The sequence below is a fragment of the Nilaparvata lugens genome, chromosome 14 (assembly GCF_014356525.2).
Source record: "Nilaparvata lugens isolate BPH chromosome 14, ASM1435652v1, whole genome shotgun sequence".
Lineage (NCBI taxonomy): Eukaryota > Metazoa > Arthropoda > Insecta > Hemiptera > Delphacidae > Nilaparvata > Nilaparvata lugens.
The window spans coordinates 3,965,963-3,981,374 of NC_052517.1; the positions used below are offsets into that span (position 1 = coordinate 3,965,963).

General features: G+C 37.4%; 1 protein-coding gene across 1 annotated transcript in view; it reads left to right on the forward strand.

The window, feature by feature from the left end:
- The first annotated feature begins 468 nt into the window (after nt 1-468).
- LOC111044724 (vacuolar protein sorting-associated protein 45) overlaps nt 469-15,412 on the forward strand; it is a 28,486-nt gene continuing 13,542 nt past the window's right edge. Inside the window, 6 exon segments of the mRNA XM_039440541.1 lie at nt 469-874; nt 2,624-2,857; nt 5,564-5,811; nt 6,780-6,936; nt 11,176-11,338; nt 14,109-14,221. Of these exon segments, the coding sequence (XP_039296475.1) occupies nt 782-874; nt 2,624-2,857; nt 5,564-5,811; nt 6,780-6,936; nt 11,176-11,338; nt 14,109-14,221 (1,008 nt within the window). The 5' untranslated portion in view covers nt 469-781.

Below are 15,412 nucleotides of genomic sequence, written 5' to 3' on the forward strand. Positions count from 1 at the left end.
TTTGTAAATAGTTATTGAAAAATTCCAGGCAAAAGTAGCGTACCGGTACTTTTGATGCATACAAGTGGCATAAGAATCAGATAATTTTTATTTATAATCATTCGTTCATTTACAGTCAGTAATATTGACCAAATCAGACTATTTAGAATTTATTTACAAATCTATTTCTCTCGCTCTCCATATATATTCAACAAATTTTGATAGTTTTGAGTTCGAAAAAATTTGAAAATAATCTGAATCTGACACATTTTTTAAATATTCCCGCCAGTCATGGTAGATGAATCATGATATTTATGACAAACAAAATGATAATATTATATCAAACTAATTCGATAATATATTACATGAGAGTCAAAAATTTTTTGAATATTATTCATAATTGAATAATATTCAATATTCTAATGGTTATTTTTCATAAAATTCAGCACTTTTGTCAATCGATTGAATGGAAATTTTCATTGGCAAAGTAGGCAACACTGAATGTACTGTCAAAATTCAGTTCGGTCGGTGTTTGTTCTCTAAAATTTTTTTGAAATCAATTAATATTCCGCAGTATTTTTCAAATTTATTGTTAAACCTTGTCTCTTATTGATGATGAAGTAGTCTCAATTTGGAAATTACTAGTACAACTAGAGAAATGACTTTGAATGGACGTAAAATCAGTTCATAAATGTGTTTGAGGTTATGTTGATAGACAGACGTTCTAAAACTAAAACAAATTAGGCCTATATCTCAGTAAATTACAAGTTTTCAGCTTCCTAAGGTATAAATAACTGCCAAAATGAACGTGATATTTGCAGTAAAATCCTATATTACCAAAATGGCTGAGGAGAGTGGACCAGGGATGAAAGTACTACTAATGGACAAACAGACGGTAAGATGTTTTTGCAGATTTCAAACCAAATTTCCTGTTTTCATCTATAAAATTTTATTCTATACATGTTGTAGAAGTCAAATGAAATTTCAAGGTAGGTTATCACACATAAATAATGTTTTCTGAGCAAACAAACGTTGAAAAACGTGTGGTCCAATAGTCCAGTTCAAAGTTTAATAGGAATCTCTCTACTCCATTTTGTTTCTCCACATTTTGTTTCTCATCTGCACGCTTGGTAATGCATAGCCAAGCGTGCACTTGCACATATATACGCATTTAATGTGATTGCACCCTTATATTCTTTTCATGTTTGCCTCTATGTATGCCATAGCCCAGTACCTCTCTCAACTCAAATTAGGAATTAATGAATCAAAATCCCATTTTTTACTATTTAAACATAGAAATATCTCCAGGATAGATCAACTTATTAATGTACAGATAAATGAAAAAAATGTTACTTTACTTTATCCGGCTCTACAGTCCTGGGTGGACTTTGTCCTCCTCAACATAGCGCCTCCATTCGTCTCTATCCTGAGCACTCCGTCGCCAGTTTGCCACGCCCAGCACCCGGAGGTCTCCAATCACGTCGTTCAGCCATCTTGTCCGTGGTCGACCTCTCTTTCTCGTCCCAAGCATTCTTTCTTCCAGGAGTCTTGATGGTACCCTCTCGTCACTCATTCTGGCTAAATGTCCAAGCCATTCAATCCTTCTGGCCTTTATGAAACGCACCATATTTCCTGCCTATCTCAACATTGAATCTGGCTCTCCACACTCCTCCGTCACATATTGGTCCCCAGATTCTTCTGTACATTTTTCTTTCAAATGACCTTAATGCTTTTTGATCTTTGTTCAAGATAGTCCATGTTTCGGCCCCATAGGTTACAACTGGTCTCACTAGCGTCATGAACATTTTCACCTTTGTTTTTCTGGAAAAAAATGTTAACCAGCCTCATTTCGTGAAACTCCAAGGTGTTGCTCTGGATCAGCATCTCTCTTGGAATTTCTATACTGATCAGCTCTGTGGGAGGATTGCATCTGGAGTCTTTGCACTCCGACAAATAAGAAGATTGAATGATACCAAACTCACAATGGCAGTCTACCACTCACTTATAATGTCACATGCCATTATTGTGTGGCGTGGGTCGTGCCAGAATTTGGAGAGGGTGTTCAAGCTCCAAAAAAAGCTGTTAGAGCGATCAAAGGTATTATGCCTTTAGAGTCCTGTAGGAACCACTTTAAAGAATTAGGCATACTAACCGTTCCCTCTATTTATATCTATGAGGTGATTATGCATGTTAGAAGAAAGACAATGACTAGAAATGCTGATTCGCATGGATACAATACTAGAAATAGAGGAGACTATGCTTCACTGTATCACAGAACAGCTCTTTTTGAGAAGAAACCTACATATATGGGCCTTAAATTTATTAGAAAGCTTCCTACTCACTTGAAAAATTGTGAAGATGTCAATGTTTTTGAGAAGGAATTGAAAAGTTTTTTGATGCTTGGAGTATTCTATACCACAGAAGAGTTTGTATGTAGAGAGGGTTCCTTTGTGTGATTCTTTTCTTCTTTTTTTTGTAATACTGTATGTATTATAAATTTTTGACAATTCCTATACTCTGATTAGAGTCTTTGGGAAGCTTTAAAAACAAACAAACAAACTATAGTTAGCCACAGTTGACGCATAATATGATTATATTTTGATTGAATGTTAATATCATTATTGACTCAGTTATTTATTTGCAGACAAGTATTGTCAGCATAGTCTACAGCCAATCAGAAATACTCCAGAAAGAAGTGTTTTTGTTTGAGAGAATTGAGTCGGGAGCCAACTTGGAGACAATGAAACATTTGAAGTGCATTGCTTTTCTAAGACCCACCAAAGAAAATGTTGCCTTGATGTCCAAAGAACTCAGGAACCCCAAGTACGGTGTGTACTACATCTACTTCAGTAACATCATTTCAAAGGCTGACATTAAGGTGAGTATTGAATCAAATCTAGTTTTATTTAATTATATAATATTAGAAACATAAAAAATTGCATTACACAGTTTATACCAGTAGTTTTGTGAACAGTAGACCTTGCGCTCAGTAAGTTACATTGACCTTCTGTTATGTTTTTTCAAAGAAATAATAAATAATTCATCAATTTAAAATGTCTAGAAAAAATCCTAAATAAACATAGAGCTTTCTGTCCTATCGTACCGTGACGTGTCGTCCCGGAATGTGAGTGTGAGCGCTGTTATCAGGTCTGATTGATTGAGTACTTTATTTATGTAGATTACAATATATACTGGCTTATACACTTATATACAATAGCTTACAATACAGCAAAATTATAGATGAATTTACATATTATAGACTAAGAAAATAATTATTGAACTGTATATGATATGAAGAAGCAATTTGTAATATGATAACTATAGATAATAATCATATTGTTATGCATCTACATAAATTGGAGGAGCTTTGGACATATAAATGTCCATTCTTCGGAAAGAATATTAAAAATATCCTCCCCGCTAACTCTCTACCAAATACGAAGACGGAGAGGTCCGATGCTCTATCCTCCACTAATCACTCCCACTACCTAGCAGCATTCTCCTTCTTTTGTGTCTGAGTGAGAGAGCTTTGTAACGCGACGCGTCAACACTCCCCTCCATCTATTGCAGGTATATTGGTTTGTGTATGTTAGAGATGTTTTCATCACAAGAACATGAAGCAAAATGACATGGCGCATCCAATTGTGCGCAGGATGTCCGTCTGTGTCTACGCTACAAACTGTGGAGGGAGAAATGGGTTTCTCCTCTTCATGTTAAAAGTAATTTATCTCGCACTTTAGTAGTTTTGTGAACAGTAGACCTCGCGCTCAGTAAGTTACTTTGACCTGTTGTTATGTTTTTTCAAAGAAATAATGAATAATTTATCAATTTAAAATGTCTAGAAAAAATCCTAAATAAACATAGAGCTTTCTGTCCTATCGTACCGTGACGTGTCGTCCCGGAATGTGAGTGTGAGCGCTGTTATCAGTTCTGGCTGCAACTGTCTACTAAAGTTGATGGAAAGATACATTTTCAAGATGTTCGATGTTTTTGAACGGGTAGTATTATAGTCAACTGTCTACTAACGTTGATGGAAAGATACAATTTTCGAGATGTTCGATGTTTTTGAACGGGTAGTATTATAGTCCACTAAACAGCTGATTTATGATGAATAATTCTATAGTCTGATTTTTACGGTAATATTGGCGTATGAAGGAGGCTCCTTTTTCCTTTAATATTATCCTTGAAATGCAAAATTTCCAAAAACCTTGTATATACGTCGACGCGCAATTTAAAAAGGAACATACGGTACCTGTCAAGTTTTATGAAAATCTACTTACTATGATATTTTACTTACTAGTAGTTCTGTGAACATAGATCTCACGCAGTATTCTCATCCACAAGTACCTGATTGAAACCAAAGACCTTAAAGATACATAGACTCACATGCAGCGCTAGTGTCGTACATGGAATTGAAATCGGCCATTGAGGGGGCACAGTAGATGTGAACAGTAGATCTCACGCAGTATTCTCATCCACAAGTACCTGATTGAAACCAGAGACCTTAAAGATACATAGACTCACATGCAGCGCTAGTGTCGTACATGGAATTGAAATCGGCCATTGAGGGGGCAACCTATAAGATTATTACATACCAATGCCTTTGTAATCTACAGTAATACAAATATAATAGATATAATATCTCGTGCTAAAATACCCCAATGGCGGCCTTCAATTTCAAGTAAGAGCTATCATTGGGAAGGCATAGGCATTGTGGGTCTATATCTCTTCAAGGTCTTTGATAGAGACTATAGACCTTATGGAAATACAGCAATAGACTGGCTTCTCCACACATCTGTGTAATCACTTGTCAGCTGATTTATGATGAATAATTCTGTAGTCTCATTTTCAGTCTAATATTGGCGTATGAAGGAGGCTCCTTTTTCCTTTAATATTATCCTTGAAATGCAAAGTTTCCAAAAAAACCTTGTATATACGTCGACGCGCAATTTAAAAAGGAACATACCTGTCAAATTTCATGAAAATCTATTACCGCGTTTCACCGTAAATGCGCAACATTTAAACATAAAGAGAAATGCCAAACCGTCGACTTGAATCTTAGACCTCACTTCGCTCGGTCAATTACAGGTCATTGAATACAATAGTGTCTGCTAGTCTGCTTAAGAAACTTCTTGTCTAAACAGGGGTGTCAATTTTAGTTCAATTTTATAGCACATTACCTCCTCCTCCTCCTCATCCTCTCTTCTTCATCCTCCTCCTCCTCTTAATCCTCCTCTTCATCCTCCACCTCCTCTTCATCCTCCTCCTACTCCTCCTCCTCTTCATCCTCCTCTTCCTTCTCCTTTTCCTCTTCATCCTCCTCCACTTAATCCTCCTTTTCATCCTCCACCTCCTCCTTTTCCTTCTTCTCTTCATCCTCCTACTAATCCTCCTCCTCTTCATCCTCCTCTTCCTTCTCCTTTTCCTCTTCATCTTCCTCTTCCTTCTCCTTCTCCTCCTCCTCCTCCTCCTCTCCTCCTCCTCCTCCCCTCCTCCTCCTCCTCTTCATCCTCATCTCCTTTTCCTCAATAATCTTCTCATAAATAACATTTTCACAATATTTTTTCGTCTGTCTCCATTCCAGGTTCTAGCCGAATCCGACGAGCTAGAAGTGGTAAGAGAGGTGCAAGAGTTTTACGGCGACTACCTGGCGGTGAGCGCTCATCTGTTCAGTTTGAATTTGGCGCCTTGCGCAGAAGCTGTGCGCAGTGGTAGCAGTGGTGCCAACCTGCGTCACTCGGACGCGCTGCAGTGGCTGCCCGATCAGCTGACTCGCACCGTACAGGGTGTGGTGGCAGTACTGTTGTCGTTGAAGAAGAATCCTTTCATCAGGTGAGCAGGAACTACATTATAATGACAATATTTGATTAACATTGGTGTTGCTATCCTTGTCTATCATTCCACAAAGCAGATAGCTCTATCCTGTTTTGTATCAAATTATGGTGTCGTGTATCAAGTTGAGATGATACTGTATCATATTGTGTTGTCGAACACTAATTGCTATAGTGAGGTCCACGTTATAAAGGCAGTATTTGATCAACATTGGTGTTGCTATCCTTGTCTATCATTCCACAAAGCAGATAGCGCTATCCTTTTCTAGCTCCTCAATGAAGCGCTATCCTTTTCTAGCTCCGGATTGTTTAAGTTAGGCATAACTCACACTTAGGCGACTGAGGTGGAGAAGAGACTGGACTCTAGTGGAGAGCATGTGTTTTGAAATGGTGACGTCGCGGAGACTAGAATCGACTGGTCTGAGTGTCACCATTTGGAAACACATGCTCTCCACTAGAGTCCAGTCTCTTCTCCACCTGAGTCGCGTAAGTGTGAGTTGAGCCTGAAACCTTAGTTCAACCTCAACCTCAGTTTAAGTTGAACCTTAGTTCGACCTTGGTTTAATTTAAACCTTAGTTCAAACTCAGTTTAATCAGAAACCTCGTTCAAACTCCACCTCGAAAACTTGTTCAACTTCAACGGTCATATTTGCCATTCATTTCTGAGATTTATTCCAGTAAAAAGTAAATTCGTATGGCTTTTGTTGGTGGGGAAGGTCCCACCGCCTGAATATATAATTTAAGCCGCCAATGGGCCCTACGACTGTCATACTTTCATACTTCAGCCGGGACCGACAGTTTAACGTGCCCATCCGATAGCATGGGAGTGATCTGGTTAAAAAACTTTTGGTAATGAGAGGGTTTGAACCCGCGATCTCTATGCTGCTAAGCAAGCACTCTATCCACTAGACCACGGATCACTCCTAAATAAATAGATTATTCCAGTAATAACTTAGTGAATGATTTCAGGTACCAAGGTTCGTCAGACCTGGCCAAAAAGCTGGCAGAGAAAGTGAGAGAGGTGCTGTCTAAAGAAGAGTCCTTGTTTAACTTTCGCCAACAAGAGGCTTCAATGCTTCTCATCTTGGATAGGAGGGATGATCCCATCACACCACTACTTAGTCAGGTAGGTTTTTAAAATAAATAAATGTTTATTTCCCAAAAAAACAAAAACTACTAAATCAATTGATAGAGAAAATAAAATAAATAAACTACAGAAAATATTAGATAGTTTACAATAATTACATACAATAGTTAGTTTCAGAAATTTCTTATAATTTGTTTTCTATATGTTTAGTGTTTGTTTTCTGTGTGGAAATTGTCCTACTCCTCTATGGCCTACCATGTTCTAGAGTAGGTAGAGTAGTGTTCTATATTAGGTTTTTAAAAGTGCCATGGTACAGTCCGAATCCTGTAGCTTTGCCTATCGGCGGAGGGCCATTAGTCTACAATACTACCCAAACAAAAACATCCATCATTTTTGGAAATCACTTTTTGTGTAGTTGAGAAGTTGATATTGTGGTAATTATTATTTGTGGATTTTTCTTAGTCTTTTTCATTCAATTTTTGGAAATGAAACTTTCCATAAGCAACAAATGCTCTTTTGTATCTTCTCAAAAGCAACGTGTTGCATCCGAAAAGGAGCTTTAATGTATCTTTCCATAAGCAACAGATGATCTTTTGTATCTTCTCAAAAGCAACGTGTTGCATCCGTAAAGACACACAAGGAGCTTTAGGGCCGGTTTCCGAGCTCGAGATTTAGCTAAGTCCTAGACTTTAAACAGCTGGAGTCAGAAAATTGGCTTTCCGAAACGGGGTGTAGTCGCAGTCATTGTCATAGTCACGGTAACTTTCCATAAGCAACAGATTCTCTTTAGTATCTTCTCAAACGCAACGTGTTGCATCCAAAAAGATACACAAGGAGCTTTAATGTATCTTTCCATAAGCAACAGATGCTCTTTTGTATCTGCTCAAAAGCAACGTGATGCATCTGAAAAGGAGCTTTATGTATCTTTCCATTGGCAACAAATGATCTTTTGTATCTTCTCAAAAGCAACATGTTGCATCCGAAAAGGAGCTTTAATGTATCTTTCCATAAGAAACAGATGCTCTTTTGTATCTTCTCAAAAGCAACATCTTGCATCCGAAAAGGAGCTTTAATGTATCTTTCCATAAGAAACAGATGCTCTTTTGTATCTTCTCAGAAGCAACGTGTTGCATCCGAAAAGGAGCTTTAATGTATCTTTCCATAAGCAACAGATAATCGTTTGTATCTTCTCAGGAGCAAAATGTTGCATCTTAAAAGATACACAAGGAGCTTTAATGTATCTTTCCACAAGCAACAGATGCACTTTTGTATCTTCTCAAAAGCAACGTGTTGCATCTGAAAAGATACTTAAGAAGCTTCAATGTATATTACCATAAGCAACAGATGCTCTTTTGTATCTTCTCAAAAGCAACGTGTTGCATCCGAAAAGATACACAAGGAGCTTTAATGTATCTTTCCATAAGCAACAGATGCTCTTTCGAATCTCCTCAAAAGCAACGTGTTGCATCCGAAAAGATACACAAGGAGCTTTTTTGAATGATGTCCTTTTAGCACAACACAGCCTATCAGCTGACATTCGTTCAACATGCTGTTTCCATTGTTGGTGATACGTTGCAACTCTCTCATTCATGAAGAATCTCTGTGTGTAGGGAGCTTCCTCCATCTAGGGATCTAGGGTCTCTGAAGCCTGTTGTTTTTGCAAAGCCTTGAATATTACCGTGGTAAACATACCTTGCCTATATGCCGTTTCAAAGTCATGGACGTAAAGCTAAGGGATGCATACTGTTCATGCAATAGTTGTAAAAGTCGCTCAACGTGGAAGCACAGCTCGCCGTATTATGATATTCCAAATTTCCAGAATGAAAGCTAGGCTACTAGGCTTAACTCCTGAATTAATCGTTTCTTTTTCTACTTTCCTTGCCCTATTACCATAGGTAAGGAAAAGATTGCTTTCCGAAAAAAATTAAGGTACCTCAGTTTCTAAATTTCCATACGTTTCAAGGTCCCCTGAGTCCAAATATAGTATATTTCGCACCTAGGGCCGAAAATGAGACTTTTCCGGCTCGAAATCGGTTATCAAGTCCGAGGACTAGAAAAGATTGAGAGCCCGAAAAACATTTTTGCCCATGGTGCGAACGCTATTTTCGCCGCATAGAGAAATACACAATATATATATATGAGAATAGTTGTTTACTAAGCACTTCCAAAAGCAAAAGTGGAAGGTGATAGCTCTAGCAAATCTGAGGTAATCTGAATATCAGGAAAATTGTCCAAGTATTTCTATTCTGATTTGTCTAAATAACCTAAAAGATGATGTTCAATTATGTGGGAGGTTGAGTTTATACTTTTTTATTTTTTCAAATGACAATAAGATGATATTATTATAAATGTAATTATTGAATAATGAACACAAATAATGAAAAGTTTTTTGATCAGCTGTTTTTTGATCACCTTTCTTAGTTCCATGTTAGCGGCTGGAAAGGGTACTCTTTCCGGCCTAGGCCGGAAAGAAACCTGTTCTAACGTCAGACGAGAGTCGTCTGCAAACAATGTCTTTCAGATCTACGTAGGGACTGGAAAACAGCTGCTTTCTGTTCAGTGTGGCGAAAAAGTGGTTTTTGGGTATTGGTCTGTGTGTATGAGTGTATGTGCGTCTGTGTACACGATATCTCATCTCCCAATTAACGGAATGACTTAAAATTTGGAACTTAAGGGTCCTTACAATATAAGGATCCGACACGAACAATTTCGATCAAATGCAATTCAAGAGTGGTAAAATGTTGTCAAAAACAGGGGTTTTCGCGATTTTCTCGAAAACGGCTCCAACAACGATTTTGATCAAATTCATACCTGAAATAGTCATTGATAAGCTCTATCAATTGCAACAAGTCCTATATCTGTAAAAATTTCAGGAGCTTCACCCCATCTATCTAGTTTGATTTTGGATTCTCAATTATCAGCCTTCATATACAATTTGAATAAAAAATTTCAAGTGGTAAAGATTGAGCATGAAAATCTCTACAATTAATGTCCAGTAACATTTTCACCTAATATTGAAAATAAGTTCGAAATTCGAGAAAATGTGATTATTCAATTGCAAACTGTTGATTCTATTAAATCATTCACTATGAAGAGATAGCAGACTTCGTGTGTCTCCAGCGTTATTGTCCTGTCACCAGCTGGCTCAGATCTTTAAATAGTAGACTTGTGATGCGCGTGAACACTAGCGTCAGGTGAACAATTTTAATAACGGCAAGGAAAGTTGTGTGAGTGCGCCACACCAGATTTTTTTTCTACACACAGTGAAGATACCAAGCCATAGTATATCAGCTCCTAAAATTACCCATAACCGTGTGTGAACACTCCTATAAGATTTTCCTGTACAATGTGTGTCCATATGTGAACACACTCATAAGAACCAATGTTAATCATTTTCAGAATCTCACTTAATCAACCTTAACCCCTTAATTAATGGCTTCTTTTTGTTTCATAGAGTGGACATTTCATAACCCCTAACTCCTGAACTAATCGTTTCTTTTCGTTTCACACAGTGGACATACCAAGCCATGGTACATGAGCTGCTAACCATCACCCATAATCGTGTGTGAACACTTTCATAAAAACCAATGTTAATCATTTTCAGAATCTCACCTAATGACCTTCAACTTCTGAACTAATCGTTTCTTTTTGTTTCACACAGTGGACATACCAAGCCATGGTACATGAGCTGCTAACCATCACCCATAACCGTGTGTGAACACTCCCATAAGATCCAACGTTAATCTTTTTCTGTCAAATGTGTGTTCATATGTGAACACACCCATAAGAACCTATGTTAATCATTTTCAGAATCTCACTTAATCAACCTTAACCCCTTTAATTAATGGTTTATTTTTGTTTTATACAGTGGACATTTCATAACCCCTAATTCCTTAACTAATCGTTTCTTTTCGTTTCACACAGTGGACATTCCAAGCCATGGTACATGAGCTGCTAACCATCACCTATAATCGTGTGTGAACACTTCCCTAATAACCAATGTTAATCATTTTTAGAATCTCACTTAATCACCCTCAACTCCTGCATTAATCGTTTCTTTTTGTTTCCAACAGTGGACATAGAAGCCATAGTACATCAGCTCCTAAAAATCACCCATAATTTTGTGTGAACACTCCCATAAGATCTAACGTTAATCTTTTTCTGTCAAATGTGTGTCCATATGTGAACTCATCCATAAGAACCTATGTTAATAATTTTCAGTATCTTACTTAATCACCCTCAACTCCTAAAATAATGGCTTCTTTTTGTTTGAAACAGTGGACATACCAAGCCATGGTACATGAGCTGCTAACCATCACCCATAACCGTGTGTCACTGGCTCACGTTCCCGGCATCTCCAAAGAACTCCATGACGTGGTCCTGTCATCTGAACAGGACGAGTTCTATGCGGCGAATCTTTGGCGAAATTATGGTGAAATAGGTAGGTAGATATTATCATAGAAAAAGATAGCATTAGAAGATATTCCATGGTTTGTAGAATTCATTTGAAGTTTGCAAGTTTTGTATCAAATTTTGGTGTTGTGTATCATGTTGAGATAAAACTGTATCATATTGTGTTGATACTGTATCTATGGTAGGTATATTATTTATTTATTTATTACAGAACAATTATTACAGACTACAGGCATTAAGCCCAAAACAGTCTTTACTACCATTTACAATCGAATAAAGTAAGTTACTAAAAGAAATAAAAATGAGAGATACAGTACATGCAATTCACAAATATATAAGAAAGATGATAAGTATGAGGAAAGCTTAAGTAATTGTAAATAATCTAAGCATAAATAATAAATACAGAATAAAACTAATCTAACTTATCCAAACTCATCTAAAACTTATCCAATAAGTTATAAAAAGAATAGGCCTACAATTGAGCATAGAAACAGGTTAAGGGAAAACATGTGCCACTGTGGGAAGAAAATTGATGAAAGCAGAGAAGAAAAGAAAAAGTTTTAACAACAACAGATATTCAAGTATAAAATTTAAGGGATTTAAACTGTATGTTTGATCAACTCTATAAAATTAATAAGAATCACGGACATCATATTAATTGAATCAATTCAGAAACTGAATTCATATTTAATTATGAATAGCCTCAATAATGCGCCTTCTAACCTCACTAACAGGGCCATGCACATCAACACCTTCACAAACGCTATTGAATAGCCTCAAAACTCTATTAAGTGGAGAGCAGAAGTTATGAAGGGTCCTTGATCTTGGTACATGAAAGGTCCTAACTCTTCTGACATTGAACGTGGGTACCTGGAAACCAATCCTAGAGAGGAGAGCGGGTGAATTAATGTAATTTTTCAAAAGTGACACCACAAACATCAATGAAAACCTGTCACGTCTAGCCCTCAAAGAGTCCATATTGAAAAGGGATCTCAAACGTCCAGAAGCAAAACCCAAGGGACAGGCTCTTCTAAATTGCATATAGAATAGGAAGCGAAGGAGCTTATTCTGTACTTGTTCGACTCTTAATGTATCCTGATGAGTAGAGGGACTCCAGACAATAGATCCGTACTCTAGGACACTTCTGACTAGCGACTGATACAGAGTTACAACAGTCTCAACATTATTGAAGCCGGTAGAGTTTCTCAGAACAAAGCCCAATAGCTTGTTCGCTCTGCCAATGATGTGATCAACATGTGCTGAAAAGGACAATGTACAACTGAATACAATACCATAGAGAAAAGATAGCATAAGAAGATATCCCATGGTTTGTAGAATTCATTCAAAGTTTGCAAGGTTTGTATCAAGTTATGGTGTTGTGTATCAAGTTGAGATGATACTGTATCATATTGTGGTGATACTGTATAATTTGTGGTGATATGCCATGGTAAAGGACCGTTATGTTGCAAATTTTACTGTTAACTGAAGCCTATAGTCCTAGTAGTTGTTTTTGGTGAAGCTATGTGACGCTGGTAGTCTCTCATACTGTGCCCTTCTCACACTCTTACACTCCCAACAACACACTAATAATAGACAGTGTATAGGGTGTCTATGTTGCAAATGTGAGTGTTAACTGAAGCCGATAGTCCTAGTAGTTGTTTTTGGTGAAGCTATGTGACGCTGGTAGTCTCTCATACTGTGCCCTTCTTACACTCTTACACTCCCAACAACACACTAATAATAGACAGTAGTCGGCTTGAGGTAACAAATTTGGCTGTGCTGTTGGGAGTGTAAGAGTGTAAGAAGGGCACAGTATGAGAGACTACCAGCGTCACATAGCTTCACCAAAAACAACTACTAGGACTATCGGCTTCAGTTAACACTCACATTTGCAACATAGACACCCTATACACTGTCTATTATTAGTGTGTTGTTGGGAGTGTAAGAGTGTAAGAAGGGCACAGTATGAGAGACTACCAGCGTCACATAACTTCACCAAAAACAACTACTAGGACTATCGGCTTCAGTTAACACTCACATTTGCAACATAGACACCCTATACACTGTCTATTATTAGTGTGTTGTTGGGAGTGTGAGAGTGTAAGAAGGGCACAGTATGAGAGACTACCAGCGTCACATAGCTTCACCAAAAACAACTACTAGGACTATCGGCTTCAGTTAACACTCACATTTGCAACATAGACACCCTATACACTGTCTATTATTAGTGTGTTGTTGGGAGTGTAAGAGTGTAAGAAGGGCACAGTATGAGAGACTACCAGCGTCACATAGCTTCACCAAAAACAACTACTAGGACTATCGGCTTCAGTTAACACTCACATTTGCAACATAGACACCCTATATACTGTCTATTATTAGTGTGTTGTTGGGAGTGTAAGAGTGTAAGAAGGGCACAGTATGAGAGACTACCAGCGTCACATAGCTTCACCAAAAACAACTACTAGGACTATCGGCTTCAGTTAACAGTAAAATTTGCAACATAACGGTCCTTTACCATGGTATATCACCACAAATTATACAGTATCACCACGATATGATACAGTATCATCTCAACTTGATACACAACACCTAAATTTAATACAAAACTTCCAAACTTCGAATGAATTTGAATGAATCAAAAACCATGGGATATCTTCTTATGGTATATCTTGTCTATGTTTATAGTGAGATAATAACATTTCTATGTCAATCTATTAAATAGCTTAATTTTTAATTTACTATTCTTGTGTAGTTCTTTGGGGAAAATGAATAATTTTCATGTTTTGTTTTTTTTATAGGACAAACAGTAAAAGCACTGATGGATGAATTCCAGCAGAGAGCGCAAAGTCAGCAAAAAGTGGAAAGTATTGCTGATATGAAGCAGTTTGTCGAAAATTATCCACAGTTCAAGGTAAATTTAAATCAAGTTGAGGCTAATTTATTGTCAAAAATTATCCATAAGATAAAAAATCTGGTTTGGCGCACTCACACAACTTTCCTTGCCGTTATGAAAATTGAACACCTACCGCTTGTGTTCACGCGCATCTCAAGTCTATATTAAGATCTGAGCCAGCTGGTGACAGGACAATAACGCTGGAGACACACGAGGTCTGCTATCTCTTCATAGTGAATAATTTAATAGAATCAACAGCTGTTTGCAATTGGATAATCACATTTTCTCGAATTTCGAGCTTATTTTCAATTTTAGGTGAAAATTTTACTGGACATCAATTGTAGAGATTCTCATGCTCAATCTTTTCCACTTGATTTTTTTTGTTTTAATTGTATCTGAAGCTTGATAATTGGGAATCTAAAATCAAACTTTGCACAGATGGGACGGAGCTCCTGAAATTTTTACAGATATTATTCAATTGCAAACTGTTGGCAACTGTTGATTCCATCAAATCTTTCACTATGAAGAGATAGCAGACCTCGTGTGTCTTCAGTGTTATTGTCCTGTCACCAGCTGGCTCAGATTTTTGACTAGTAGACTTGAGATGCGAGTAAACACTAGCATCAGGTGATCAATTTTCATAACGGCAAGGAAAGTTGTGTGAGTGCGCCACACCAGATTTTTATTAGTGGAAATTTAGCTGTTAATTAATTTCCACTAATTTTTACTTCCCTTGCCCTATTACCATAGGTAAGGAAAGTACCCCAATTTCTGAATTTCTATACGTTTCAAGGTCCCCTGAGTCCAAAAAAGTGGTTTTTGGGTATTGGTCTGTATGTGTGTGTGTGTGTGTGTGTGTGTGTGTGTGTGTGTGTGTGTGTGTGTGTGTGTGAGTGTGAGTGTATGTGCGCCTGTGTACACGATATCTTATCTCCCGATTAACGGAATGACTTGAAATTTGGAACTTAAGGTCCTTCCCCCATAATGATCCGACACGAACAATTTCGATCAAATGCAATTCAAGATGGCGGCTAAAATGGCGAAAATGTTGTCAAAAACAGATTTTCGCGATTTCTTCGAAAATGGCTCCAACGATTTTGATCAAATTTATACCTAGAAAAGTCATTGACAAGCTCTATCAACTGCAACAAGTCCCATATCTGTAAAAATTTCAGGAGTTCCGCCCCATCTATGCAAAGATTGATTTTA